This window comes from Rattus norvegicus, chromosome X (assembly GCF_036323735.1).
Source record: "Rattus norvegicus strain BN/NHsdMcwi chromosome X, GRCr8, whole genome shotgun sequence".
In the NCBI taxonomy this organism is placed as follows: domain Eukaryota; kingdom Metazoa; phylum Chordata; class Mammalia; order Rodentia; family Muridae; genus Rattus; species Rattus norvegicus.
In genome coordinates this window covers 49,338,286-49,365,988 of record NC_086039.1, presented here as the reverse complement: position 1 = coordinate 49,365,988, position 27,703 = coordinate 49,338,286, and the positions used below count along the sequence as shown (strand labels likewise).

At 35.7% G+C, this 27,703-nt stretch overlaps 1 protein-coding gene across 1 annotated transcript; it reads right to left on the bottom strand.

The window, feature by feature from the left end:
* Window positions 1-962: 962 nt before the first annotated feature.
* On the bottom strand, window positions 963-27,457 carry Tmem47 (transmembrane protein 47). Its single transcript, NM_001109317.1, has 3 exons — window positions 27,002-27,457; window positions 13,986-14,126; window positions 963-4,495 (listed from the first exon to the last, which is right to left on the bottom strand). Exons 1-3 carry the CDS (start codon window positions 27,225-27,227, stop codon window positions 4,317-4,319), a joined length of 546 nt encoding a protein of 181 aa, NP_001102787.1. The 5' UTR covers window positions 27,228-27,457; the 3' UTR covers window positions 963-4,316.
* Window positions 27,458-27,703: the final 246 nt, after the last annotated feature.

Genomic DNA, 27,703 nt, shown 5'->3' with positions numbered 1-27,703 from the left:
ATAAGTAAATTCTACTGAATGTCTAATAGAAATTGCTTTCAAAGCACACTATTTTTAGACACATAAAACTAGTGGTCAATTTCTATTTTCTGATTTTTTTTCATAAAACTATCTGTACATCTATGTACATGTCCCCACTGCATATACAGAGCAGCTCTTTAATAGAGAGCATCAAACAAGTATGCTTTAACAAAATATGCAAACACTGTAATTTACACAAAAATATACCACCATAGGGTAGGAAATGTGACGCTCTACATTGCATCTCTTGTCTCTACATTTTAATGTGAACACCTTCCAAAGAAGACAATATTCACTGATGTTATGAGATTCTCCATTTGACTCACTTGCAGAGTACAAGAACAATCATAGATGAGAATTTAAGTAAGATTTTTCTTTTGCTTTGAATGTGGATTTCATTTTAAATGCTAGGCAAGAATAAAAAAGCCTTACAAGAAGCATGGGAGAACATGCAGGGCTTGGAGAAAGCTGAAACGAAGTGACCACACTGGCTGCACCACAGCTGGTACTAAAGGGATGACCCACATTGCAGTTGAGTTGTGCTGGTTATTAAATCAAAGCTGTAGCAGAAGTATGGGAAGATGACATAGAAGCCAATGTCCCACTGCTACTGATCTTGCATATATTCTCACAACTGAAGTCCATTACTTTAAAATTTAAACTGTAATATTTGGGCAGAGGGTGTATGTTGGTGGTAGAATGCTTACCTAGCTTCTGTAGGATCAATTGATAGCATAGGAAAAATGAAAACACATATACACTATAAAATTAAAAAAAAGATCATTTGGGAAGAGGTAGGAAGAACTAAGGAGAAAGAAACATGACGATACAGTCAAAGTGGTGTACTTGAACAAAAATGTTACTATGAAATTGTTTGTTTTGAACAATAAATATACACTAATGATTTGAAAATAAAACTATACAAATGTTGCATTATGCAAAGATTTTAAAATAGAAAATGAACTGATGTTATGCAATTTAGAAAATTGCTCTAATCAGCTTACACAAAAAAGACACAAAATGAGAGCATTATCAGTGAAACCACTTTTATTTTTTTATTTTTTTTCCACATAGATAACTTTAGGTTAACTACAAAAATCATGAAATGAAGAACAGATCATGGGACTGCACACTCAAGCATCACTGGAGTGACACACAGGTTTCCCCAGATGACTGCTAAGAGGGAAAAAAGGAACCAGGATACAACAAACTCATATTTAAGTAGTAAACATGTCAGATATTTTAAAATAATAAATACAGAATAGCAGGAGAGAAACTAAAATCATAAAACAGCATGGAGTATATTTTATTTTCTTTAAGACAGATGAAATTTCTAGGCACAGTTTTAGGCATTAAGGAGGACACAGAGGCATAGGTTAGTGTGTGCTGCTCTGTACAAAAATACAGTCTGAATAAATTACATTGCTAGCCATACAATTAGACAATCACTTATCAGTCAATTCACTGCATGTTTAATAATATACAGGTACATGCGAATCCATATATATCATTTATATTTCAAACACATAAGTCTCTCTATATTTGTTTTTAAAATTTACATGTTGACCTTACAAAAAGCTAAATACTTGTGCAAGAAATCTTAATAGCTAGCCCTGCTGAGTACTGTTATGGTTTCTCTGTGTGTATATTATCTCTTTAAGATAAATCATGGATGGGTTCATGACTAACAACTCTGCTTAAGAAAACACCAATCCAACCTAAAGCTACAAAGACATGACGCCACTATAGCTGAAATTATCACTTGTATTCATTCGGATAGACACAATACTACTTTGGATGAGAAACAGTGATTTTCTCGCTGTACTAAGCTTTCTTAGAAATGAAAAAGTTCCAAATATTAGTGATGGTAAAAATGTAGATTAGGGCTTGTTAACTGGGAAGGGAGAAAATTACAGAAGTAATCTACTTTTCAGTAGATTACAAATATATTTGCTTCAACCTGTAACAGAGCCTATCACTGTTTGGCTTATCAGGCAGACAGAAAATAAAACCTCAATAATACTCCTGATAAGATCTTGGTCTAATTGCACACTGTATCCTCCAACACACCTCACTGATGCCAGCACAAAAACTTTGATCTTCCATTATTCAAGAATAAAGAGATCATCTCACAAGAGGCTGTGGTCTGCAGCTGAAATCCCTATCCAAATATCACATTCCTCATTCTGTTCTCACAATATGCAATGAACTTTATAAGATTCTGCCCCAGTGTTTATGATTTTAAGAAAGCTGCTTCAAAATATTATATAATATTAATAACTTTCTGTAATTTTTCTATTCAGTTCCTTATGATTCTTGATAGAATCACACATTTTCATAAAGGTTGATCTCTAATATGCATTTAATAATGTTTGTCTATCACTACTAAAATAAGAATGAATTAGGTATTCATATTTACTTCGATTCCATAAAAAAATCACAATTGATTTTGACATTTGAATACAATATTTTAGGGTCAGGGAAAGGCAGTTGTTTTTGGCAACCATTCTTAAGATAAGCTGAAAGCAGAAGTCTGCTGTGGGAGGTAAAGCAAATTATTAAATACTATTGACACAGTCCTTCTCTTAATGGATTGTATAATATATTAGTAAATAGATATATTTTAAAGATTTCTTCCCCAATGTTTCTGTCTTCAAGAGGGTCAAACAAGAGTAAACTTGCTTTAATGTCTTAGTTAACAAAAATAATCATTTATAAGTTTCCTTTCAGAATTGTATATTTTATATAAAAATAGGTTTATAGTTAAACTATCCAGATTTGTATAATAAAGAGAATTAACACAAGTTTGCAGTAGAGATTCATTGCAAACTTATACCTTATTGTTGATACTTTCTTCCCTTGGAACAGTCAGTGAATGATTTCCCTATCATAAATTCATCATACTTGTGTGCACGAATCAGTTAGCCCATCACTTCAATTCAGAGGACCAGGTGAAAGCGGAACACTACTTGTCTACTGAGACATTTAGACATTAATATAAATCTATCACTATTCCTTTATTTTAAAATGAAGACATTTAAAATACTTGCAAAAATAGCAGCCTTATATTTTAATGAATGTTACACAAAATGATCATCCTAATTCTACTCTCTTTTGAACTACAATGCTTATAAAAGAATCATTAATTTCAGATTAACAGCATTTCAATTTTTTTCTTAGGCAATTCTATTAACACTTTCCAATGAATCAGTAGAGAACACAGAGCAAAAGCTTTAAGGTATATGAATTTTTGTATGGTAAATAACTGTGAATACCAATCTAAGTCTGTTAATGCATACAAGGTTAGTGTTCAAATTGCTTCACTAGAGCAAGTATTGATTATATGAATGATAGATACATGTATGTAGACTATTAATGAACAACTTATTACCAGTATAGAATGGCCAATGGTGTGAAGAAAAAGCTTGTTACATATGGACAATTGTTTGCTGCAAAACTGTGTAAAGGGCTTTAAAGGGTACAAAAGCAACTCATGGGCATGTCTTTCTGATTGCCCCAGGGGAAAGCAGACACCCTGTAACTGCATAATGAAAAACACATGTCTCCAAACCTTGATTTTCTTCCCAGGAGATGACAATTGGCAAACAATAACTTGCTATTAAAAAGAATAACCTTAAGGTAGAATTAAATGGCTATATCTATGATTCTCATTAGATGTCCAAAGGACAGTTTTGCTTTCCAAAAACTCACTGAAGCAAGTCACCAATAACCAAGATAGTCACTGTGTGGTATAAACAGGTGATAAGGGCTCCACCAGTAGAAATGTTGTAAGAGCAAAGGAATTTTACATGTCACTTAGGCCAGCTGTTCCCCTGAAGGCAATAAGAGACTGGCAATTCTCATTCCAACAATGGTTGCTGTCATACAGACCCTTCACATGTCAAGAAAAATAGCATGAGCATATTGGAAGTTTGAAGCATATGCCTATATCTAATCAGTGCTCTTAATTTGTGCAGGTCCCTAAAATGGATATAAAAGCTGGTTATGATGTTGGCAGACAAAAGGCAAAGGCTATTAAATCAACTGAGCAAACTGCTTGAGGCTCCACAAGTGTTTTAGAAAATAGAATTAGAAATGATGTCAACATAAATCTTTTGTTGGATGGATGTTTTCTCTTTTTTGTGTGCTGCGTGTGTGCTGTGTGTGTGTGTGCTGTGTGTGTGTGTGTGTGTGTGTGCTGTGTGTGTGTGTGTGCGCGTGCACGTGCACATGTGTGCATGTGCGTGTGTGTGTGTGTGTGTGTGTGTGTGTGTGTGTGTGTGTGTTTTCAGACTTCAGTAGTAGTCTTCATAATTCTTAGGGTTCAGGCAATAAAGAATGGCACCCCCAAATGAAAATATAGTTGCCCCCCAGGCCAGGCCATAACCCCAATTGAACTCGTGGTAAATTTTCAAGCTCACAGTTTCAATAAACTTGATTGGATAAAGGACCAGGCTGCAGACCTGCAAAACAACTGGGAAAAAAAAAGCAAACAAAATTATGATGTTATTTACAGCAAATAAAACAGCATACATATACAAATATAAATCTGTGAGCTAATTTTTAATAAAATAAATATATATAAGTCAAAAAATTAAAGCACTTCTAATTCTAAATTTTATCCTTTAAAATACTAACAGTTTTTTTTTTACTTAAGCACTATCGTAATACTGTAATCATTGTCCTGTTAATAAATGGTAAGTTGCTATTAGCAATTAATGAAATTAGAAAAACAATAATTCATGAATAAAGAAATGATTCTTGTTTTGCAAGCACTTGTACAATTATCACTAATGACAGCACTATTTACATTAAACTATTACATAAAAAATATATAGAGTTAACAATAGTGGCCTCAATGTAGACTTAAACCCTCATTATATATTTTCAAATTTAAGGAACTGAAGAATTCAACATTTTTAGTGATAAATATGGGCAACATCTTACGTAAGATGTTCACAATCAGCTGATTCAGCCCAATATTCTAGAAAGACTAATCTTGATATCTTTTTTTATTACTCTAATTAGAAACTACTTTCACTTTGTCCCTCTTAAAGAGTCCACACCATTCATCTTTAAAAGAGACTCAAAAGTCATCTTTGTCACAACTAATTATATTCTTTTATTAGACCTTACACATATTTGCATATATATTTCCCACAGGCACTCAAAAAAATTAGTGAAGAAATGAGGACTATGAATCGGAAAAAACAAAAAGGCTAGGTCAAGACTACTATAGCAGAAACAAAACTTAAATCTTAGTTCCTAGTTAGCTCTCAGTTCTTAGTTCTAACTCAGGAATGAAGGGGAACTATGATGAGTCATATTTAATAAAATAAAACAAACCCATTAATCGAGAAGGGAAGGCTTTTTTTAACCTTCTAATACATCCTGTGGGTAATTTTCTATGGGAGTTACTATACTGTATTACACAGAAGATGAAATCACCTATTTAAAATTTGTAGCTTCCCATTGAATCACCTGTTTTATAATTTCTATTTCATTTAAATTGATTTAATTAGAAAGTATAGGCTAAATTTTCCATATTTGCCTACTATATTAGTTTTTTTTTCTTTTCTTTTTTTTTTTCCAGAGCTGGGGACCGAACCCAGGGCCTTGTGCTTGCTAGGCAAGCACTCTACCACTGAGCTAAATCCCCAACCCCTACTATATTAGTTTTAACACTCAAGAAAGGTGATTCTTTTTTCTATTTAAAATATAGGTAAAAATATACATAAAAGGGGCTGAAAATTAGCCATGCTCATTCAGTTATACATTGTCAACATTACATTGGCAAAACTATATTTACAAAAGAAACCCAATATTTCTAAAGCCTAAAGTATTTGTTTTCTGTAAAATTAAATTGTTTTAATTTTGAAAAAAATTAAAGATAGCCCTGATATAAGAAAGACAATTTTGTTTAAAGTGGTTATTGCTTAGTTCTTATTAAAAGATTATAAAATTCCAGGAGTTCAAGGACAAAAATATAAACAATTAAATGCAACAAACTTTGGTCCAGTGTGCATGTACATTACACACACACACACACACACACACACACACACACACACACACGTTTCTTAAACTTAGAAAGGAAAGGATTTCAGATTTTTTTCCCCTTACTTGTTGTCAGCATGTGTTAAGGATCACATTACCTATATGATTAATTCTCCTAGCAAGACTACAGTGCAATCACCTGCCTTTGGCATAAAACTGATGGAGTTTGATGGTTATGATAAAGAGCATGCTTCCTCACAATCAGTACTTTCTGTAAGAATGAAGAGAGAGCAATGACTCCGTCTGGATCCTAATAGAATTCCAAATGAAGTTGCCTGGTAGCACAATTCTACTGGGCTTACATGTGCCTGCCACTCTTCTGAGTTACTACCGAGAGTAGATAAACAGGAAAAAGGAGAATCTCTTGTCACCAAAAATAGAAACCACACCTTCTTTTAGGTATAAAGTTTTAGATCAGTTAAGCTTCTGCCTACAGCACAATTATATAACCTCTGTTTCTAACCATTAAGTGATATAATATACATTAATTAAAAAACAATGGTTGGCTCTTTGCTTTGGTGAAGGAAAGGGAATGCTCATGTTTTAAACATCATAAAGCTAATGAATCAATTACAAAAAGACAAAAACAAACAAAACATTAGATACTGGGCATGTTTTCCCCCATTTTAAGGGCTTGTCTTATTATTCTTATTACTGAATCAAAGCAAAAGTAGCCAGGATATGATTAAAATAGGGATGTGAGTTACACACACACACATATTAATATATCTAATAATTTGATCCATTCAATGAATACTTGCCTTTTTCTGAGTTATACAGTTTAAGACCTTATTGATAACAAGGGAATCAAAGCTACTATTCTCATTTATGGACAGTTCAACAGTAAATGAGTATAAACTAAGTTGGCCACTGTGCATATGATCCCATCCAGAAACTGAGGAGGCTGAGGCAGGAAAATACTAGAGGCCATACTGCATCAACAAACAAACAAACAAACAAACAAACCACCACTCAGTCTACTCTGAGTATAACAGCACAGCACATAATACTAAGCTAAAATCCAAAAACAACCAGAAAGAGTTGAGAACTGCTTTTTAGATTCATAAAGGAAATGTTCTTTTTTTTTCTGGGGAGGTGATAGGAGCATATACATGAATTCTGAATGGCGATGCAGATTAACATAGCAGGAAGGGTGTTCAGGGAACAGGCAGAGTTAAATTCCAGATGGAGAAGTATGCCTCTCAAATAAAGAAAATGCCAATACTGTGGGTTTAATTCAGATAACACGGTAGGTTAAAAAAAAAAAAAAGAACCAAATAAACCAAACCAAACACAAAATACAAAACACACCCATCAGGCAGCAGTTCCTGGTTAGGTTTTAACCTGAAGACCAGAGTTATGGTTTTGGACTCCAGCCTAAGCTACAGGTAGCTGCTAGAGAAATTTGAGCAGAGAAGTAATAACCAATTTGAATGATTCAAAAAGCAAGCAGCCAGTCCCTGAGGTAAGGGCTCACCTAAGCTGCATTAAAGCTTCATTTCAATGTATTTCATTTAGCAAACTCTGAGACCCTATGGTAAGATGTAATGACATAATTTCCTGGTAGAAGGCAAGTGGAAATACAATCCCATTAAGGCCTCAATGGGAAAGTCAGCAGAGCAGGTTGCTTGTGTTGTAACAAGATGAAAGATTACCCTGAAATGAATGAGCCTTCTGAATTGTGATATTCTCTCTGGACCCACAGAGAAAAACACATGCAATAGAAAAGCTGAAGAAAAATATGAACCTGTAATAGCAAACAATTTTTTCTCCATTTTTATAAAATATACAGAAAAAGAAAAATGCCTCCTGGCTGTCAGAATTATTTGTACGGGGGATGAGGGACCAATGTTTGCAGCACAAAACAATGACATCATGCTGTATTTGTATCTTACCACCAATCAATGAAATATAATATAAAACAACGGACATTGTCTTTGGTATTCTGTGCCCTTCATTAGATACAGCATTGGGAAAGTTACAGAGCATTTTTGAATTTTAAATGCTGAAATTTACTTTCTTTTAGAAGATGCAATAAAAATTATGATTATGAAATTGCATGCCTAGAAATATGAGAGGAACTTAAAGCAACTAATCTCTGTGTGCATTTTAGTTTTGTTTTATCTGCTTTCTTGGATTTAAGATAAAGTGAACTGAATGTGTACACCAAATTGGTCTTGAAGTTATATCAATCCTCCGGCCTCAGCAGAGGATGATCTTGAACTTCTGATTCTCATACCTCTGCCTTCCAAGTGCTGCAATTACAGACACAAAACCCATTATCTCGGTTCTAGTTTTAATCAGGTGTTTGTCAATTAAAACATTCCAAACATTCAACATTTTTAACATTTTAAGAAACATTTCTTGGGTACTTCCTGTGGTCTGGTTGAGGTATTTGTTTCTGTTACAGATCCTGCTAATGCCCCATCCAGAAACTTTTATCCTCAGCACTCTATCATATATTAAATAGATTTCCAGTTGCTAACACTTTCATTTCTTTGCCTCTAGTCACTCAAGTTATTTTGCTCGCCTGTGAAATGATATGTGTAAAGTTAATGCTCAAGTTCATTAAGCACAACAAACATCCTCTACCAGTTCCTCATAAAAACTGATGTGTAAATATCCTAGAATTCCATTCCTTCTAATAAGAGAACTCTTGAAGTGTGTGCTTTGTACCAGTTTCTAAACTTGTTCTAATAAGGAATAAAATCTAGCTGCTTCTGGTTTGAAAATCCTCTCTCTTCTGGCTGTGCTTTGAAGCTGTTTTTACTTTCTAGGTTTCTAACTGCAGTCCTTCTTTTACATCTACCATAGGACTACTTGCCCCTGAGTCCATTGCCTTAGGGATTGCTTCTGTAGGAACCAAGTCTGCAGGAGAAAAAAAATTGCATTCCTATTTCAGAATTGGAATCCTTATTCTTGTACACAAGAACAGCTAAAAGGAACAAAGGACATAGCCTCTTGGTCAATATGTGTCCATGTGTCATTGTGGACAGTGGGAGTAAAGGTGAAGAGAAACAGGTGGAAAATAAAGGTTAGAATGGTAAAGAAACTAAGAAAAGAATGTCATCTTAATTCTAGGAAAAGAAAAAATTAATAATAATTAAGTTAGATATTACTAATTAAAAATAAATCAGAAGACCACATTTAGGCAGTGAAATGTGTCATTTGAGAAACAACTGTAGCCTCAACTAAGGCAATACTCATGTTGCAAACAAACATGGGGCAGGCCTTCCAGCTGAGTTCCTAAATATAGAATATAAAGGAAATTGTAATTTGGATAATAAAAACATTTTTCCTACAAAAGGAATGTTAGGCTATTTGTTAATTAAATTTAATACTTGGAAAATAGTACCAGTATGAAATTAATCAGTGTATAATACATTAGGAAAGTATAATAGGATATTGGTAGGTGGAAAATAACCTGAAACACCTGTGAGTAGAACATCCTTTTAGTTTGCAGTCTAAGGTAGATGAATTTTCAGCCAAATAGAGATTAAAAATAACTGCCTATTTTCAGATGATGACAAGGAATAGAAAACACAAGCTTCTAATCAGGGACCAGAGAAAACTGAGAAATGAAAAATTAGTTGCAAGATCACGGAGGAAAGAACCATCACTCCATATAATCACGTACAGGAGGCTTCTTCCAGATATGACAAAAAGGGAGCATCTTTAGTAATGTAATGAATTAGTGCAATAATCGAAAATCTAAATTACAAAACATTAAATATTTTCTATAATTTGTACTCAAAATCCATGAAGGACAAAAGAAAACACTCATTCTAATTATCAGTGGAGTAAAGAAAAACAGACAATGAAGAACCAAGAAGGAAACAATCTTTTTGATTTCACTAAGTCATTAGTGAGGGAAATTGAATGGTGGGTATCAGAGTCAACACATCAATCACTGTCAGCTATCCAAAAAGAGTGAGAAGCTTCTATTGTAGGCTATAGTTCAGTCAGGTCAGTCACTTAGTACTTCAGTCTGCGGTCTTTATGACATTTCAAGCTTCTGACTTCCTAAAGGAGCATTGTTTCTGTGAAATAGAACAACTGCATTTTCAGGATACACTCTATTGGGGAAAATAAAAGAAAGGCTACAGTTAAGAATTTAGAAAGTAAAAAGGAGTTAGTAGGGCAGCTGGAAGAGGAAAAATTTGGTATGAAAACTAAATGCAATGCTGATTCTTCTCTACTTTTTTTTCTTTTCTATTAGATGTGACAGGTACCCTATAAGATGATTCAGGAATCTTTGTCTTTCGTGTAACATAGATATCCTGAATAGAAACCCTGGCTCTCCATATACAGGTTGGACCCAGGCCCACCACATATTTATAGCAGATGTACAGGTTGACCTTCATGTGAGTCCTAAACAACTGGAGCGTGAGCTATCCCAAAAGCTGTTGCCTGTCTGTGAAATCTATTCCCCAATTGGGCTGCCTTTTCTGGTCTCTGTGGGAGAGACTGTGCCTAACACTGCAGAGACTTGATGTGACAGGATGGGGGTAATACACAGAGGAAGAAGGGGAATAAGGAGATGTGTGAAGAAAGGGGGGCTGTAATAAGAATGTAAACAGAATAAACAAATTAATGGAAAAAGAAAAAGAACCCTGGCTTTCCAACATAGTAGTTGGATAACTGGGGATGGGAGAAGCTTAATTAACCTTTACAAACCTAGTTCTTTGACAATAAAAGCTGTTGTATCGGAAATAGAATATGCTTAAGTGTGGCACATGGCAGTTGCTAAGTTAATTATTACTATCAACAATATTATTAGAGATAATACCTGGATATAAATCTAGACTTCTATGAAGGATAAGAAAATTTTGGAAACTGAAGTAATGGTTTAAACGAGCTGGCAGCTGCTCAAGTTAATTTCAAGCCCATCATTAAGATAAGACTTCTGGGAAGAAAGATGATAAAAAATCTTCAAAATCTGTTTAGCTATTTTTAAAACATTTCAAAACAAACAAACTAAAGCCAACTCTTTTAAGGTCAGGTGAAACGTGTTTCTTTCTGAGCCTCAATGAGAAAAAAGACTTTATATCACATGATTGTCCCTCACAAGACTATACACTAAACGTAGTTGTCTTTTATTAGTCATTCAAAACTATTTCTTGAGTATCCATGAGTACCAACCAGCACAGAAGGCTGTGTCTGGGTGGAATGTTTTCCAAGTGGAAGTGGTATGCCTGTTTTGAAAACAGGTACTGTTCATCTCAGCAGAAATAAAAGAAACATTTCTTTTGATAGATCTCATTTTCTACATGAATAGTGACAAATACTGCATGGTTGTACAGTGTTTGCTGATATTTGAAGAAAACATTTTGTTAAAAGAAGTAATTACAATATTCACAAATGCCAATATAAATAAAAACAAAATGCTCTCAGTTATGCACTTAAAAAATGACTGAAATGAATTACAAGTGAGGTAAGCCAATTACTTCAGTACATTTAGTTTCAATTATAAAGATTTTCCAAGTTTTTCAATCTTACATCCAGATTAATAATTACTATGTGCAATGAACATGCTTTCCAAAAAGAAAAACAATTAAATGTAATGATTTATTGGCTTTTCGTGCAATTTACAAATAACAAGAATGTTTAATGTTGCTTATATGAAAAGCTAACATTAAACTAATGGTTATTTCAAAATAGGTTTTCTATAATCAGTGCAAAAGAAAGAGAACACAGTTAAATCTGAGGATATGTACATTTTTAAAGTGTAGCAGTCGATATAATGTCCATTTTAAGCCTTGGTGCACAGAGTGACACTATATGCATCTTCATATAGGGTTTCCTCTCATTACTTTAGCATTTACTAATATGTAATAGCTTAAGCTAAATCAAACTCTTTATTCTTCCCAAACCCTTTAACTTTATGTTGTTAAATTCTATCATATTTTGTTAAAACCAAGACTTGTTTTCACAAATGTGTCTATACTTGGCAAAATGTATATTTTAAGGATGAAAGGGGAAACAAACTCCTAGATAATTTTATACAAATATCTACATGGTGCCAGCAATGGACATCTTTACAGTTTTCACTAGTAATTCGGTTTTCACAGTAACTTTGAATATTTAAAAAAAGAACTAGAGTATCTGTATCCCTTCCTATAAAATGAAACTAACGTCTACTATTCTAAAACTGGCTGATAACAATTTCACTTTTAAACCCACATAACATAATGTTATGGGGTACAGTTTACCAAAAAAAAAAAAAAATTCAACTTATTATCTCATTGTTCTGTTCTTAAGTCCTCAAAGACAAGCTTACACCTAAGTAAAATACCTACATTGTTTCCTTCTAAAACAGGAAAAGACCCAATGGTAAATCAATGAACCAAGAAATAAGCTAGCTGGTATATCTCCAGGGCGTTTTTTTTGTTTGTTACTGTATCATTCCCAATTGAGGCTCTCATTACATGTGGCAATGAAAATACTGTAGTAAAACAAACATTTCACAATATGCTACGTAGTCATGCTTTTGTAGTCTGTTAAGAGAAGTTCTTCAGTTATACTTCCACCAGTTTTAGAGCTGTCCTAAGGAAGTATTTAGTCCATAATATACATCCCAGAAATAGTTGAATGGATACAAAAGGAAGTCAGTAATGAATGAACCATTTGTTTAAGATTCACTGTCCTTTCCTCTAGTCCCAGGTCTCCCAGTCACTACTTGATTTTAAGCACGTTATTTAAGTAAATAAATTAGACATATTTCTAAATTGCTGTTTAGCCCTTTGGATCTTCCTTTTCCTGATGTCTGCATTTTGATCAGTCTTCTTTGTTATAAAACGAACACAAGCCGCAGGGGGCAGTAGAACACTTTGAGTCGTGTAGTTTTAGCTTATCCTATCCTTTAAATCCTGAGAAATTTGATCTATTCCAATTTTAAACAGTCTTTAAAACTCCATCTAACAGCCTAGATGGTTCTGTCAGTGTCTTCATTATTGACAGTCACAGAGGCTTATTTTGCAGACTTCAAATCAGATATGACTGACAGGGAAAATTGAAGATACCACAAGAATATTTTAGTTAAGAGTCAAAATGAATAATATATTCAAGGATATTCTTATAAATGAAAATTGCAACTCACATCAGATAATGAACTGGGCTTTTAACAGTCCACAAGGCCCTCCCCCTTTTAAACACAGCTGCTGGTCTTTTGTTTACATTGTTTGATATTTCTATTTAAAATATGCTTCACAGAATAATGACTGTTAAATTAATAGACATCCAGCTGCCCTCATACAATTAACTTCTTCGATGGTTCACATTAACTGTCATGATTTTTTCCCATAAAATAGTGCTTATTTTCCAAAACACATATGCCTTTAAGAGTATATATTTAGGAAAAAAATTCTTTTCTTGTTTCATGACGGAATGAAAGAAAAAAAATACTGCTAGCTATTGCCCTAAGATCACAAAGGAGGTTAAGGGGTTAAGATTCGGGAGACATGATGCTTAAAAAAAATAAAAGACTTGATAAATACATATACTACAATAGCCCAGAAGCCATGTGAAGTTTTTTTTTTTTTTAATTTTATTTTTTGGGGGAGATTTGGTGTTTTTGTTTTTGCAATCCTAGAATTGAACCTAGACTCCATGCCCTGTCCTAGAGACTCAAGTCATGCTATGTAAGCATTCTATCACTGGGCTATATTTGCAGCCCAAGAAGTTTATTTATTCAAGCATTTGTTAAAAGTTTAGAAATTGATACTGTTCTATGAAACGCTTAACATGATGAAAACTCGGATAAACCTTCAGCCAAATTACCGTAAAATATAACAAATGCCTTTCAGTTTTTATGTTAGGAGCAAATACATGCTGATGCATAAGGAAGGAGAATGGTAGAATGGCTCATGAATCTTTAATGCTAGTTTGAACATAATGAATATATTTACCTGCTGCAAAAAGCATGACAGCAACAGGTCGGTAGAAGCGCCTTCGAGATCCCACACAGATTGAAATCAAACCCACCAGGAATGCAATGAGTATGATGGCAGCGCCGCCCAGGAGTAAAGCCAGAGTAGCGATCTGCCAATCTAAAAGGAAGAAAAGAAAAGCATGATTTTTAAGCAATAAGCATCCAAAGAATCAACACAACTCTGCCAGCACCTTTCACCCTGAAGCACCTCTGGATGTGATTTGTCTGCATGCTAAGCATCCCTTGGGGTTTGAAATGTTTTGTGACAAAAATTAATATTAATATCCTTGTTAAGAAATGGTTCCTTCGCTAAGCTCAGCACAGTCTGTAGGGCAGAGTTTTGCTACAATTCTTACATGGGATCTTCAAATGTTATGTTGAATGTCCGTCTCCATAACCTACTTTTTTCAATATTAAGATTAAAAATTTTATTTAAGTATGGAATTAACAAATTTTAAATATAGAAAATAAGGATAAGGATGAAGTATATATAACTACCATTCATATATAGATTTTAGATATTTACATCACCATGAAACTGCCCTTTTGCCTTGTCTCAGTCAATAACTTTCTTACTACATAAGCTAGTGACAAGATCCAGTGCCATGACTAATTTAGTTTATTCAGTTCATAAATGATATAACTATTTTGTGTCTTTTTTTGTGATATGAACTATTTTGTGTTTCTGAAAGTCATCTTATTATTATATGCTTCAACAAATCAGTATTTTTTGTAAATTTCATTCCTTTTGGAAAGCCTTTCTTCACCTCATAAAACCTCCAGTGTTTAATTTCCATTCCCTCACTGCTAAAACAATTTCTCAGTCAACTCCCATCAGGAAAGATTGTTGTTGGTTTATTTCATTTCACGTGTCTGTAGTCACCATCACCAAAATGGTTTCTGAAGTAGGGAATTTCAGAAAGTCACACAAACTGTAAATGATTTCTTAGCTCCTTTTTTCAATCAAGAACAGGTAAAGCTATACTGACCACTTAGCATGTCTGATTGAATGAAAAAAAAAAACTCACTGATGACAGTTTATCGTTTCTTATAAAAATGTAGCCATGGTATAACAGAAAAATGATGCATTTTTCAGTCAATGAAACGAAAGAAGAATTTATAAAGTACATATAGATCAGGAACCATAATATAAAGGATATTATAGGGACTGACACTTTACAGCATAGTAATTTGAATGAAAATCCCAGGATGCCTCTTCTCAATTTAATGTATGCACAGGAAATGCAAATAGATTCTAATCAACTGTTAAACTTAAATGCAGTTCTACTCAAAGTCCATAACCCATAACACTTTGATGCTTTCCCCTGAAATTATCCTACAAAGTGTCTCAAGTGCTGAAGTATGAGAAAGGTTTAGCAGAGAAACACTAAAGTCATTCTTTTTCTATTTATTCTTGAACACCCTGTTCCACATCTTTGCCTCCAAAAAGCTCTAGATGTTTCACTGGCTTTCAACTAGAACCTGAAGAGCCATCAGAAAAGAAATACATAAAACAGATCCACAGATCTCAAAATATAAGCATCAATCACAGGAAAGTAGAGACTATTTTAATGCATCTATTTGTAACAAAGCCATAACTTCAAACAAAAGTGTATCTGGCTTTCAACTAGAAGTTAAAAGGATAGCTATATTATGGCATTTTTATTCCCTAACAGCATGTAGCTTTAAATTTAAAAGCTGAAAGAGTAATCCTTGTACTTGGAAGCTTCTAAATTACTTTGGAAACGTTTGGGCATTGTAAATTATTTGAGATAATGGAAACTTGTAAATTGAAACTTCTGAATTAAAAAAAAATCAGTATAATTACATCAAAGCAATAAATAGGAAACAAAGAAAAGAGTAAAATTCATGGATGGATTCACAAATCATGAAACCCCTGGCATTTAAGGAGCTACACCATGAATAATTTTCGTTGGATTACTACTGTTATCAAATGATTATCACTTTAAGAGAAATCTTAGCTTTCTTTGAGTAGAGATAAATCTAAAAAGCCACCTCCTTAAAAGTATCAATACAAACTTACGATAGATTTCTTTTCCTGCTAAGATCTTCCATGTACCTAAAACATGTGTTAAATGGCACAGTTTGTATTGTTTTTTAACTTTAACTCAAAATCACACAACAAATAATCTCGAGCAGGATCATCTAGCTTTTTAATAGCTTCAAAGACCCAAATCACATATTTATTTGCATTTTGTAAAGACAGACTGAGAAAAACATTCAGCAAATTTTCTGAAGAAAAAAAAACAAATGAATATTTTCAGCCTTGTGGGTGATGGTCTCTATTGTACGTGCTTAACTATGACATGGTGCGAAAGGGGCCACACATAACAAGAAAATTAACAAATTCAAATAAAAACACATTACAGAAATGAATGGTGGGCCAACTAGATGGCTCAGCAAGGAAAGGCACGTGCTGCCAGGCCTGAGGACCTGAGTTCAATCCCTGAAACACATCGGATTGAAAAATACAGCTACTCCACAAGCACAATGACTACAAAAATGTGCACACGGAGACACAGACACACACACACAACAAATAAATGTAAAAACATTAAAGCAAAAAGAAAAAAAGGGTAGGCTGATTGGCTGGTTTTCTAGACTGTTATATGACTGTGGTCAATTTCATTTTTCTCCTATGCAAAGCATAATCAAACAAGTGAAGTCACATAACAATAAATTGTTATTACCAAGTGATACTCATACAAATCTGAAAAGAAAAGAAAAAAGAACAGAATAAAAATTCCTAATTTCACATAAGGTTAAATTTTCTCAAGCAATGGTATTTCCTTTCATATAGAAAAAATGCCAAAATGCAGTAGTAGACACAGGAAAAATATGTGACTAGCAGAAAGTAGAAACTAGGAAAGGAACATCTTGGAGACCAGGAAATATATTAAAAGCAAATGAACAAAAGCAGTCTGGGTTTTCTACTAGATCGCCTGTATTAATTTTTAGTGCTAGCTTTATGGCTAATGCAGAACACCTCTCTAGACTTAAAGTCAACAAGGAAAGACAATACCATCATTGCTGTGATATTGCTGCCCTTCCCTTTGGTCTGCAACCAGAGTTACAGCTCAAACAGAAAAGCTGTTTAATTTTCCAAGAGAGCGTAGAAATGGACCATGACTGTCAGTGTCCTGGCCTGAAGCCATGGCTTTGAACTGGGATACCAAGACTATATTCCTGGTGGAGAGTGCCAAGTTTTTAAGTATTGTCAGAATGTCCACTGGGAAGAATTCATTCATTCAGCCTGGTTGGTTGCCTAGGACTTAAACTTCACATTCCTGGCCAGATAATACTCAATTCACCAGTATAAACAATGGTTATGAAGGACTACTATAATCAAGAAGATCCAGTATGCTTTTAAAGAGTCTGGGCCTTTAGAGCTAAAAACAGAGCTTCTGCTTTGTGTACCAATACAAGCCTCGAATCGAAAGGACAAGGCCAAGAGGGGATCTTAAAGTTATGGATAAATAGTTAACATTTCTCTTTGCTCTTTCTGAACTACAGTCTGATATGGATTATTAAAAACAATAGTAAAAAGAATTTATGTATACTTAGGCCATTAAAGTACAGTCTGGGGTTTATAATATTTATTTTTCAACCAATGTCTAAAAATTGGATTTAGCACAAATGCGTGCAAAATCTGAGCAATTTTAGAGGAATACACTAAAACATGACCAAAATACTAAAATACTTATTTTTACCTCCGTGGTATTTTAGTTAAAGTCTGTATGTCACAAAAAGAAAAATTGCTACCTTACAGTCAATGTCTGTAAGGCAAATAAAAATATAACATTTGTAATTTTCAGGTCTACTTCTTACAAGAAAGAAAGTCATGTGTTTTAAGTTTTTATAATCAGTTAATCTCTATATTGATCTTCGTTTTTCTTCCATAGAACTGAGTAAGATCAAGTTAAAAAAAAAACTGAGAGCTATGGTTCTATATTCATTTAAGACATTTCTGTGAATTATGTTGTGATACTGTAGTGGAGCAGTAAATAGAAAAAGCAGTTCTATAGAATATCAGTGGTCTATGGCACTGATTTAAACATTGTAGTGCTCTCTAACATTACAGCAGCTGATTGCAAATCTGAACTTCTTTTCCTAAGACTTGAGAGAACAGGTAATAATCAATCTTGAAGCAATTCTTAATGTTCTTAGTGTATAAAACGGGTGAGGCCTCAGATGACCAGATAATATACAAAGTGAAATAAGGTTGCCATATTACATGTCACATTCCCTTAAGGGTATATGGGTAAAATGACAAAAGAATACATACACTGGAGACTTTGAAACTGAACTAAGGGAAGCAACAACTTGAGACAACTGTGTACTTGCCCTAACAGAAACAAAAGCAAAAGTAAACAAACAAAAATGCATACACACTAAGTATTTCCTTCCACAGTAACAGGATAAAAATCAGGAAGTCCCTTGTATTATACTATTAAGTTAAATATTAACAAGTTAAATATTAACATGTAGATCAGGAAATAAACTTGAGTCTTCTTTCAAGGTATGTTTACTAACATCAGACTCTCCATTGTCTATAAATACATTAGTAGTCTACAGAATTATACTGACTTATTTTCAGCAATATAACACGTGAGACTAGTCAGAAGTTGTCACTACTTTATGAAAATTCTATAGCCAATGTTACAACTGTCCAGGTGAAGAACTGTCTTCCCACAGGAGAATTCATACTTAAAATTCATTAATGATTTCCAGGAGAGGAAAATCTTACGATGATCCATGTTTGTTTTGTTTGCTAAGTTCTATCTTATATAAATTTCCAAATCTAAAATTGTTCCTTTGTCACAAAATTAGATAAAATAAAGAGAAGTGCACTTTTATTTTAAAATTCAAGTTCTATTATTTGAGTGAACAGTATTTCTCTATATAATATATGCTTTAAATTAGTGGATTAAATTAATATGTTGATGTAATAATAAATTATTTACCATTATCTACAATTCTCATTAGAAATTAAAATATAGACTTTTACAAACTTGAAAAATCACACTAAAATTTGTCTAGCACCCACCTGGATTTTTATCATTAATTCCCCCAGGAGGAAATTATATTATTTAAAATGAAATCCATAACTTCAGTGAACGTCACTCAGTAGGTCAGATAATAAAAGTGATTTTTACTTCATTCCTCATAAATTTTCCCCATATTCTCCATAATTTACCAAAATGAATTTGAGTACTTTCACCCACTCTTACCAAACAAATATTTCTGACCAATCTTATTTAATTGTAGGATATACTTATAACAAAACATTTCAATTAAAATTATGTGGGGGACAACTTAGAAAGATAACTCATTATTGTAAAATCTTTTCTACCATTAGGAACTAAAAACATGGAGGTAATATATTTAAGGAAAAACATGTTCTCAGTAACAGGTGAATTCCTTGGGTTCAATTACGAAATTTTTATTTAAACCCTTGAAGCTGTTATTTGCTAGTTTTAAAAGAAAAAAAATCTCTTTTCTTTAACAAAGGGACCTCTTAACTAGTTCACATAGTTGTATATTAGAAATCTCAGTGGAAATATAATTTAAAATCTGAGTACTGTAACATATGGTGTTTCCTCTCAAATAAAACTGTTATATACAGTGCTTAGCAAAGAGCCTTGATATTAAATCATGGTTTAGCACTTACACAGAAAGAAAGACAACATCATGCCAAATGACTGCTATATCTTCATGTGCTATATGAGGAAACTTTCATTGGCATTCCACGATGCGATTAGCTAACAAGCACTGCTTCTTCTCCATAGTAACTACTAAGGAGTACTTGTTCCTAGATTTATTAGGTCTGATAAACCGAAGGCTGTTTCCTTTTAATTCTTAAAAATTAAATAAAAGAAAAAGAGAAAGGAAGGAATTAAGGGAGGGAAGGAAAGAGAAGGAGAGAGGGGGAAGGAAGAAAGGAAGAGGAGGAGGAGGGGAGGAGAAGGGAGAGGGAAGAGAGAAGAAGACTCTTATGGAGGGACAAGTCTTTAATTCCAGGACTTGGGGAAGCAGGCAGATCTTTGTGTTCTAAGCCAGAAGAGGCTACAGAGCAAGTTACAATACAGCCATAGCAACAAAAAGAATCCCGTTCTTGAAAAACAAGCACAGAAAATTAAAGACAAAATTGCAACTTAAATACCTGGGTTTATTTGAGAAAAGCTGGAAGCTGAAAACCCACAGATGGAAACAGGAATGGTTAGCCTTCTAGTCACTATAAGCTTTAAAAATACTTTTAAGACAGACAGCTAATAACATTCAAAAAGAAGGAAGATCTTCAAATACACACACACACACACACACACACACACACACACACACACAAACACACACACACACACACACACACACACACACACACACTAAATAATGCAGTAGTAAATACTGCAAAATAAAACAGGTGAGCTAAATTCTCAGACAGCTCTTTCTTTCTCACTCCCCTAGGGAAGAACTTCTATTGCTTCATTTTCAGCAAGTTGTAAACTTATTTCATTAGCTTAAATTGTACCATTTGTTTCATTATCCCCTTAGGTCTCCCTACCTAGCACAGAAGACATACTGGCTAAGTTCAGATCAGGATCTACCCCTTCCTATTCAATGAATTAATGAGGTTAACTTGGCCGTGCTTTCTGAGACACTAAGAAAATGGAGATGCTGCTAGGAATAATCTCCCAGTTTCATTCCCAATAGACTATGGCAATGTTTTGGTAGATATTGATTTTAGAAGTCTTAGACATGGCATCAAGAAGTTCTTTTGTAAAAAAAAAAAGTTGAATTTTAGATTTGGTGCCTATTTCTATATAAATAATATGGAATTGACGAAATTTCATTTTCCATTTTTCCTACATCCTTTTTTTTCTAATAAGCATACGGTTTAAAGAAACTATATAGATGCAAAGTTTGTGTCACTATACTGAAATGATTCCTTAAATTATCAGTTTAAATTTCACAATAGTTAATAATCATGCTGACAAACTAAAACAGTCCACATGTTTTCCTGCTTCTTTGGGAGACCACAAATGTCTTTCATTCTTGCGTGTGTGTGTGTGTGTGTGTGTGTGTGTGTGTGCACTTTATAAGTGGGGTTCTTTGTTGTTTATGTGGCACAGATTCCAAGAGAAAAGAAAATCACTAGTTTCTTCCAATCCAATATCAACCCGACAGCAAAAGAATTAAAAGTGTCCTTCTCTAATTTTCAAGAGAGATGATCTATTAATCTGAAGAGTACACTTCAGATTCATCTGTCAGTGCCCTTGACATGAAATATTTAAACCAATATCTAATGAGCCTGATCCTTGGTTCTATGAACTCAAAGAGCAAAGGCAGTTGTACCTATGTGTACCCATATTTGCATTTATGTTCTTATGCTCATCTCAGCCTACAAAAATAAACTCTAAATTCTTATAAGTGACCAATCATTGTAACCATGTATTGGCTAAGGGTAGTATTTATCCAGGCCAGGGATTATTTACATATGGATTAGAAAAATCAAGTCCAAAAGCTACAAAAGTAATTTGCTTTGTTCTTCAGAGGCAATGCAGATTTTGGAGATGTATAGCTAGACTGTATCAAATGGTATGCTTCAGTGAGAGGTGGAGTCCAACTGTCCACTTAAATCTGAGCTAGCCACCCACATGGCTAGGTGTAACCAATAGAATGTAATGGGAGAGCTAGAAGACTTCCCAGCTGGTTCACAGAGAGGACTGCTCAATTAAAATTCAAACTCAGTAGGTAACCACTCTAATTATCCAGAGATCCCCATGCTAAAAAGACTGCCTGCAAGTGCTCTGGAGGCAAGACAAGCCTTTCAATCATTCCCACCGAAGTGCCAAATTCTTAAGCAAAAGGATATAGAACAGGATCCTACAGAATCAATATTCCAGTCCCTGATTGCAAAAATCATGCTCAGCTGTGACCACAGATATCAGGATCAGGGACAAGTTAAGACTCATTATGCTCTATGTGCTCATTCCTGACCTTCAGTGTTCCATAGTATGGCTGGCTATTTTATGCAACTAAACATTGGTAGAGTTAGTGTTTTTATCACAAACTGAGAGCCTGATTAACTTATGAAAGTCTCTGAAACATTTCAGTCATTAAGCGCCGTATCCTGCCTTTAATAAAAGTTCTCTGACCATGATCTACCAGAGGCTTTATTAAATGCTATGTAACTCAGATGAATATTTAAGTCTGATATGAAAACAATTAATTCATTATCCAATGGAAAAGGAAAAATTACTTACATTGAAAAAGAACATTTTGAATTTGCTCTTCTAAAGATATAATATGAAAGAAAAAACAGTGTTTCATGTATCTAAACTTCATGACATACCATCTGAAGAAGTTAAGTACATTTTATATGCTGACGTGACTGGTGAGTGGCCAAGTTCTGGCCTTAGAAGGAAGCTGGTCTCATGTAGTCTTTCTTCATAATAATACTTTGTTCTACCATTAGATTATGCTATTACTTAGCATAGTTCATATAGAAGCTTATTGCGGAGACTTATTTTGAAATACCTACAAGCATTTTCATTAATAGAACCTAGAAATACTGTCTATAGCTTAGGTCTCTCTAAAAGGTATAATTAGTAAACAAAATGAACAAAATCTTGAGGTTCATTTCTTTTCAACAGGAATGCTATTTTGCTTGAGGAAAGTTTTGTTGGTTTTTTGTTTGTTTGTTTGTTTGTTTTTATTGTTTTGCAATGCCAGAATTAGCTCTACAGGCCAGTTTTCACACTCCTCTCAAAATACTTTTGTTGCCAATAGACTCTAAAGGACTCCCTGGAGACTATAATCTTTCTTTGGATCTGAGCAAAAGAAGGATTCTACTTCACCACAAATTAAAATATCTTTTAGTGAATTTGAAATTGAAGAAGACCTTAAAGGAAAACAATTCATCATAAACATCTTGATTTAATTCATCCTGGATTTTCTTTGGTTATTTAGTTAAGATGCCAGCTAGTACTGGTACTTTTACACCCACTAGTGCATCTGTCCTGGTGATGTTCTTTTAGAAGAAGCTAGATGAGGGTATACTTGTAGTGAGTACACAGCTTACTATCTGTAAAGGTACTCATCAGTGTCACCTCATCCCTAGGAGTACCTAAACTTTCCTGGACCAAATCACATTGTGAGGTTTTCTGATGAAATTCCATTTCCAAATTAAGGTATAGTCTCAAAATTTGCCAAGATGCCAAGAATCTGAACTTAGAATCACTGAACCTAAGATTTTCTAAGAATTGCAGGTGTTCAGGCAGTTCCATTTATCTTAAATCACATTTCAGATAGCTTTAGTCATAAATTCCTTTTAAAGGGCATTCTTATACTAAAGTTAAAATCATGAGCTACATGTAAGCACTCTTGATAGAGTTTTCTGTCAACTGAAAATAATAATATTCACACGTTTTAGCATAGAATATCCTGTCATTTCAAAACTACCAATGACTCAGGCTACAAAGGCAGCTTATTCTTAGGGCAGTGCACCAATGATGTTATTAATATTCCTTGAAAAGGGTACTATTTGATCAAGTGTTTTGTTGATTGAACACACCCTTTTAATCCCAAACCACTCTCAGTTAAACCTGTTTATTGGGCCACCTATATGTTTTTTTTTTTATTTTGCTGAATCAAAAAGCAGACAGTAAAAAGCCATCTGCTTCATAAGAAGTAGCTGCATATTAATTGTTTTGAACAAAAACATAAAATCATCCTAGGAATTATACAACTTCTTAATGTGGAGTTTAGTGAACCTTCACTCTTTGTGTTCTTGCAACTGCTATGACTATGCAACCCTATTATATTCTAAGGGAAATGTTATCAAACAAAACAGAAAGCGGTGGTTAAAACATTATAAAAACTTTGAAAAGGACTGAAGACATTAAAAAGCTGTACAAATGTACTGGGGAAAATTATCATTAGAAAAGAATTCTATAGCAGGCAGCCTTGTGAGTACTGTATATTCCAAAATTTCCCCACCCTACTACCAGTGACAACCAATTCACTCTTTTCTCATTTGTCTTCCTAGAAAACACACAAGCAAAGATAAATGCCAGTGCTATTCTCCACATTGAGAATTGAGACTCTAATGAAAAGCATTCTGGCTGACTGACAACCAGATTACTGCTTCATACTAGAAGTGCTGACGCAACCTTCAATATAACAGGACACAAGAGGCATGGCTCTGCTCTAGCTTAAAACCACAAAAACAGTTATCAATAGCAAGCAAGGCATATTTGGTACCAAAATTCAAATGTAAGTTTAAAATAATGGCTCAGGGGAAAGTTTCAGTAGAAACTGGGTCTAAGTACAGAGTGCTGTCCTCAGAAGAAAAGCATTCCAGAAATTTTTCTTCTTAAAACAAAACCTTGCCTCTTCAAGGCAGTTTTAATTCTAATTAAGACAAAGGCTTTTAATTAAGCCCTGAAGATCCTGGAGAAGGATATTCTGTAAAACTGTCCTTGGTGGGTTTTCCCAAAGTAATTGATTTTCCAGAGAGAATGAAGTCAATCTTTAAAAATATTCAGAAAGACATTTTGTTCTATCCCTCTGCTACTATGCACAGTGAACGGACTAAATAAGCAGTCCACCACTGGAACAGGCAAGGACAGGATTCCTGGGCTGATCCTAGTGTCCCTCTTTGTCTCAAAACCCTGGGTGATAGGAGGCTCAAGTTCATATAACGTCTTTAGGAGCACATTTTCTAAATGTGAACAGCAATTTTCTGTATTTGTGACCCTTCCCTTCTCAACTTTTTGCTACAACAGAAAGTCAAGAACTTCCACATAACTTGTAACAAAACCACCTCTACTTGTAACCCACCTTGTTATCTTTTGGGAGCACAGAAAACTATTTTTTTTTCAAGCAAATGAAGCCAAAGCTGATTTAAGGAACACAGGTTGAAGTGCACAGAGACAGAATAAGGGGCGGTGGCTTGGAGCGGGGGGAGGGAGTCAGAAAGTGTGCCTGCCTTTGATTTTCCCTTTACATAGTCCTAGGGACACCATATTTGCATTAAGCTTATGTGTCCTTATTTGTCCAGATGTAATCTTTGGACATTTTTTTTCTTTTACTCTTTTACTCTTTTTTTTTTTTTGGGGGGGGGGGTCTAGTTACAAATTTCTTTGTAGCTAAAATCAATGGGTATGGAGGCAATTAAAGAAAAATTAGCAAACAAACTGGAGCTGCCTCCACTCCATTCCCCACATTCCAGGCCAAAAGAAAAGGATAATAGCCTAAAAAGCAAATGGGAGCTGAAGCTGGTTTCTCCAACCTATCTGAAAAGTCTTTATGCAATCAGTGGGCTATTATTTCAGGAGACAGAGTGAAGGGGGCAAAAGATTCACGTTGCTAAGGAGATCTGCTGAAGCTGGCATTACTACATAAATTTCCATTTCTATTGATAGGGAAAAGAAAAGATATTTTTTCCAAAGTTTATTTGGATCCCCTGGTTACCGAAGAAAGGCATTTTGTAGGTTTATTTTATCTTTAGTTGTAAACAACTAATCCTGAAAGAATTAAAAGGCCGGAGTGTTGACCTCCTGCTGCCAACCAGTCCCCTTCCCTATGAATCAATCAACAAAGAAAGCCTTCAATAGGTATTCTGAGGTAAGAGCAAAGAAAAGGCCTTTGTAAGCACAAAATTAAATTTCTGGAAGGAATTTAACCAAGTGAACTAATTTCTCCTATAACAAAAACGTAAGACAAAGAAAAGTCGGATTTTTTTAATGGCCTTTGTGCTATTTCAACTTTATTAGAACTTGAAACGTTTTCAGCAAAGCTTAAAAAATGTCTCATAGAAGACATGAAACTGTCAAGAAGGGATTTAATGAGTTTCTCAGGTTAGTGTGTGAGTGTGAGCTTTGCTTGTGTGTGTGTGTGTGTGTGTGTGTGTGTTAGCGCGCACGCTCCAGCATAAAAAAAGCACCAGCCGAGCCTTCCTTTTACATTCCTTAATCTGTACACCAGCAGCGGAAGAAACAGAATTCGAGTGGGAATAGTTTTCAGCAAGAAATTGGAAGTTGGCAAATTCCTACGAAAAATAAATGGGACTCTGGGAATGGGGGCGGGGGGTACAAAACAAAACAAAACAAAACACTGGAGGGTCAGGAAGGGAATAAAGTCACAAAGTCCCTTTTGAGCTAGTAGCCACAATGGCTACCGCCTACTCTCCCCTGTTTCCCATCCACCTACAATTTTCATTGCTGGCTGAATAAAGCACAACTTTCCAGGCAACTGTGAGTAACAAGCTCTCGGAGAAACGGACTGGAAGAAAGAGGAGTTTCTTACTGTGGGAGTGAAAGAAAGGCAACTCAGAAGCAACAACGGTGTAGCCAAAAAAGGAAAGGAAATTCATCAGTCTCTCCTGACTCTCCGTATCCCTCCCCAAAATTTAAAGGGGACACACACACACACACACACACACACACACACACACACACACACACACACACAAACTCACTCGGGAAAAGCCAAGTAAAGTGAAAACAGGGAGAAATGTGGGCCTAGAGGAAAACTTGGGCAAATTGCTCTTAGAAGATTGGAACGGAGAACCCATACAGATTTGGAGCGTTTTACCCATTTCTTTTTTAACAGGGGTGTGGAAGGCACTGCGTCTTTTACACGCCACATGGTTCTCGCCTTCAATGATAACAATTGCCCAAAATAGCATACGTGTTACTCCAAAGCGGGAGAGACCATCAAGGGAGGAGCAGAGGGCTTAGGAGGTCTCTGGAGTCTTGCCTACCCGGACCCCTTCTGGAGAGGGGCATATGCGAGAGGGTCCGGGGGCCCAAGGGTTAGAGAAGGGCCAAGAAGATAGGGCAAGGAGGAAGGGAGGGAAGGAGAGGAAAGTGGGGGAGGTGGCTCCCAGCGAGGCGGTGGCAACAGAGGAGCCCTGGATGGCCACGCGGGAGCAAGGGGCGCGGCGCGGGGTTGGGGGTGGGGGCTCACCGCTGCCGAGCGTGGACTCGCAATGCCAGCTATCCAGGTTGGCGGGCTTCCTGCAGGACTCCCACAGGGACAGGTAGTACTGGTGGTCCGCGGTGACCCAGGCCGGGCTCAGAACAGCTCCCAGATCCAGACACAGCGCCAAGAAGATGCACACCAGCCCGACCAGCTTGAGCGGGGTCAGCACCGACACGCGCACCTCTTCCATGCCGCTGCCAGCCGAAGCCATGCCCGGGCGCCGCTGCCGCCCTCCACGACTCAGGCGAGGACGCCAGGAGGGTCCGAAGAGCCCAGAACCGGACTTCCCGAACAGAAAAGCGGCGGCACACGCACCGAGAACTCCTACCTCGGGGCTCTGTTTAGCACACCGAGCGCCCAACGGACTCGCCTAGCTGGGACGTCTAGCCCTAAGGAGGTCGTCCGCTGCTGCAGCGACAGCAAAAGCACAGAGAATCTTCAGCAAGCGATCTGCCCGCGCCCGCTCCTCCCTGGCGCGGCCAGTCTGGCTCCGCCCCAGCCCCGCCCCAGGCTGCGGGAGGCGGCGCCTTACCAGAGAGACCGAGGGTCTGCACACGGGCGGCGGAAGGCTCTGGCTCCTGGAGCTCTGGCTCCCGCCGGTCTCGCCACTAATCCCGTGGTCACTGCGCGCAGCAATTCTCCTCTGTGGCCAGCCCAACCAGGATTGCTCTGGGGTAGCTCCCTCCC

Excerpts from the sequence above, each read along its gene's own strand:
- Tmem47 (NM_001109317.1), bottom strand. The coding sequence starts at position 27,227 with ATGGCTTCGGCTGGCAGCGGCATGGAAGAGGTGCGCGTGTCGGTGCTG. Across the intron at positions 14,127-27,001 it reads CGAGTCCACGCTCGGCAGCG|ATTGGCAGATCGCTACTCTG; the intron begins GTGAGCCCCCAC and ends TCTTCCTTTTAG. Across the intron at positions 4,496-13,985 it reads TGTCATGCTTTTTGCAGCAG|TTGTTTTGCAGGTCTGCAGC; the intron begins GTAAATATATTC and ends TTTTTTTCCCAG.